The sequence below is a fragment of the Neolamprologus multifasciatus genome, chromosome 17 (genome assembly GCF_963576455.1).
Source record: "Neolamprologus multifasciatus chromosome 17, fNeoMul1.2, whole genome shotgun sequence".
NCBI lineage: Eukaryota > Metazoa > Chordata > Actinopteri > Cichliformes > Cichlidae > Neolamprologus > Neolamprologus multifasciatus.
The window spans coordinates 6,711,329-6,714,948 of NC_140455.1; the positions used below are offsets into that span (position 1 = coordinate 6,711,329).

At 41.0% G+C, this 3,620-nt stretch overlaps 1 protein-coding gene across 3 annotated transcripts in view; it reads right to left on the reverse strand.

Moving 5' to 3' along the window:
• The window catches only part of lrp8 (low density lipoprotein receptor-related protein 8, apolipoprotein e receptor), a 172,162-nt gene extending 170,784 nt beyond the window's left edge, over positions 1-1,378 (reverse strand). For 2 of the 3 annotated variants that reach the window (XM_085138715.1, XM_085138714.1), the window contains exons 1-2: positions 918-1,378; positions 7-132 (exon numbers count right to left, since the gene is read on the reverse strand). In XM_085138715.1, coding sequence (XP_084994841.1) covers positions 7-132; positions 918-984 — 193 coding nt within the window. In that variant the 5' untranslated portion in view covers positions 985-1,378. The remainder of the gene's footprint in view (positions 1-6; positions 133-917) is intronic. The other variant, XM_085138716.1, reaches the window with a different exon arrangement.
• Positions 1,379-3,620: the final 2,242 nt, after the last annotated feature.

Here is a 3,620-nt window from a genome sequence, read left to right on the forward strand (position 1 = left end):
ACTTACGACAATTCTCCTCATCGCTGCTGTCGGGGCAGTCATCATCTCCATCACATCTCCACACGATCGGGATGCACGCTCCGCTCTTGCATTGAAACTGCCCGGTCTCACACTCTGACTGTGTGTGAGTTCCTGTGTTTTGAGGGAAATATTTTTAAAGAAAGAAAGAAAGAAAGAGAAACTGTCCATCACTTTCATTTCTCATTTAGAGATCACATTATGAACTTCACAGGAGTGAATCAGAGAAACAAAAATACAACAAATTACAAACAAGTTTGGGAGGTTAACTGACAAACTTTCATTTGTGACTAATGAAAGTGGGAAATTGGTAAAGTTGCCCCAATTAATAATGTTGCTGCTGTAATCAAGTAATAATTCAAGTGTTTTTCAAATGCCAACTGTCCCTTTTTCCACCATGACTGTAATGGGCATGCTGTTGTTTATGTACCACTATTCCACCTTTGGTTAACTTAGGTTGCTGCCGAAATTCCTGCTGGCACTTAAACATTTAGACCAATTTCAGGCTATTTCATCTGTTCAAAATGTTAGCTCCAATTACAAAGAATGCATCCAATGCACACCATTACAATCTCCACTCAGCGATCACATCACCACTGACAGCCTTTTCCCATCTTCCAGCATCAGCTAGAGAGCATGTGCTGCCCTTTATTTCATTCACTGTCACCTCCTACCGCCGCTAATAGCAGTCCAAATGCGGGCATAAGTATGTACGCACGATGCACACAGCACATTATCTCGGCACTTAAGAAGACGCCGATCGCACTGACAGACAACTCGCTTGTTTTGTTTTGTTTTGTTTTTTTCAAACAGGCAACCCAGATCCCCTGAGAAAGCGTTGCCAGTGTCCGCGCTGTGATGCAAATTCACCCCTCTATACCTCTAAACAAGTCCCCTACCTTTAGCGCAATGGAGCTCCAGGAGTAACAGATGTAATAGCACGAGCTTTCCGACCTCTGTCCACATCGTTAGATCCTGGGGGGCTCCGCGGTTGTCCGCATGTAAGTAAAATTTCCTCCCCACCCACCCAAAAAAAAAAAAAAAAAAAAAAAAGACAGTGTGAAGAATCTCCAGCGAGTGACTCGCTCCGTGCTGCTCTGCCAGCCTGTCTGCTCGGAGTGTGTGAGTGTGCTCAGCCCGGCTTGCTGCTTTCTCTCCCTCTGCCTCGGCTGCAATTTGAATCAGTGACGCTTATGGGCGGGATAGTTTCAGCGTGTGATGGTGCCTGCGGTTAAAGTAGTAGGTAGGAAAAAAAAAAAACTACGTGGTTGGCTGCTAGCCAAAGGAGACACATCTGCAGAAAGAGCTGAGTCACAGTCATTTTTCTTTTATTTCCTATTGAGCATTTTAGTAGCAAACCGAAAGTAAACTGCTAAATAAATAGTTCTGACTTCCTCATCTTGAGTTAGCTGGAATGATATATATGCCGGTAAGCTAGTCAAAGGCTTAAAAATGTAGCCAAAATTAAGGAAATGTAACAAGCAAGAGGAAGTTGCCCACCTCCGTGAAACAACGGAAACCCAGACAGGTTCTCTGAAACGTGGTTCACTTTTTCTGGAAGTGGGTGTGTACTGTAATGCAGACCGTGTTCTTTCACTAGTCCTAACCCGGTAGTTTTGTGGTCTTAACCTAGCGGTTTTTTTCATTGGTGTATCAGCAGGTGAAAATACAAAGGTGGCTGAATATAAGAGTTTAAGGGCTGCTGCGCAAAAACGGGAAACAAAGAACGTTCCTCAGTGACTATACAAATCCCTGTAAAATGATAATGTCCTTAAAGGTACAAAAAGGCATTTTATTTATGTTGTTCAATAGAAAAAAATGAGGTTCTGCTCATAAGTATTCACTGTTTAGTGTGTAATTATGTCTCCCAGTCACTTGATGTGTTCTCATAAACTTAGAATTTAATTCATTAAACAGAAGCGGGCGCCAGTTTGTGAAAGCCGCTATGTTGTCACACCATCTTCAATACAGTGGCTGAGATGGATGTCTAAGTTTCTGTCTAATCACGTTTAATGTATGTGGCTAGAAAATACTCGTAACTCCTCCACATTTGCTGATATCTTCTTCCTACTCACCTTAAACCTCATCTCCTGACTGAAGTCAGGGCTCTAACACACACTTACTGTCCATTATTTCCAGCACTTATTGTCAGAAGTTGCTGTTTATGAGATTATAACATTATGCCAATTTACGCAGGGTTTGAGGTTCTAAAAAAATACATCACACAGTCGAAATAGTTTGATTACATTCTTACATGGTATGAATGTTTATTCTCTAAGTGTTCAAGTACAAAATGTTAGATCCATCTCAAAGAAAGTTTCACAGTTTAACCCCTGTGCCTACCAACAAAAAAGTTCAGATTATTCTTAACAACTGACTTCAGTATCGCTGTCATGGGACAGAAGTGAGCATCGATGACTCATCGACTCGTATTGGACTCCATTCACAAAGTTTTACAGCCTCCTTCAGAGTAAACAGACATGGATACCCGCCATATTGACACTGCAGGCATCTTGGCTGCTTAAGTAAACAGCAAACTGACAGTCTACACTCGCTACAGATGAATGGCGGGCAGAGTTGTTTGCCCTACAGCGGCCACCATATTCAGGGTTATGCACTTGAATTGAGAGGATAGGAAAACACAACTCAGTTAAGTTACTTTAACTGACTTAAGGATACGCAAGTGGATAGGTGATGGATGTATTTGTTATACCAAATTCGAATATGGTGTCCCAATCGAAATCATAGATTGTACATAGAACATGGGCACACCCATCATGACTTCACTCATTGCTTTTGGGCTCATTTTAAAGTTTCATACTAGCAATTTGGCTACTATCAGGTTTTTTTGTAGCTAGAAGTGGGGGTGGGTGACATTGTCTCAAAAGTATAACAATTTAAACAAAGGTATAAAATAATTTCTTAACACTGTTATTTAACAATCACTAAAGTATTTAACCTTATAGCTCGTTAGGAGCCTGCACAATATTGTCACGTAATAAAACGGAAAAGTTTGCACTACCTGGGTATTTCTATCTTGAGTCAGGTCTTCTACCTGGTTGCTTAAAGCATGGCTTTTCTACCATGTAACCACATCAGTAATTTCTATCCACCATTAGCTCTTCATGTCATATGGTGGATGCAGGTTACTGATGAGTGCCCTAGCGACAGTCGGAGGAGTCATTTGTTTATGAGTCACAACTCACCAGCTGCGGACCATGTTTTACAAGCCGTAGAAGGTCACTGTTGTACCTCTGTCCTGGCCTCTTCTGTACATATTGACAATGATCTGAACCAAATGTTTTAAAATATGGATTCATCACTCAATTAGACCTGTTGCCACTGATTTCTTTCACAGCCATCGTTTCACTAATACTATTTTTGATGAGGCTTCAGTAAACCGTACATGGATTAACCAATCTAGTGCATCTCTAAGATCCAATGTCACATTATTTTTTAGGCCGGACTCGTTGTCTTTTGTTCTTCACTAGTCCTATTTCGTCAGATGTTTTAAGGACATGCTAAACACCATGTCGCATAGCTCTTTAGGACTTACTCTGTAAGTGCAAAAATACTATTTTATACCAGTCAAACTGTGTTAT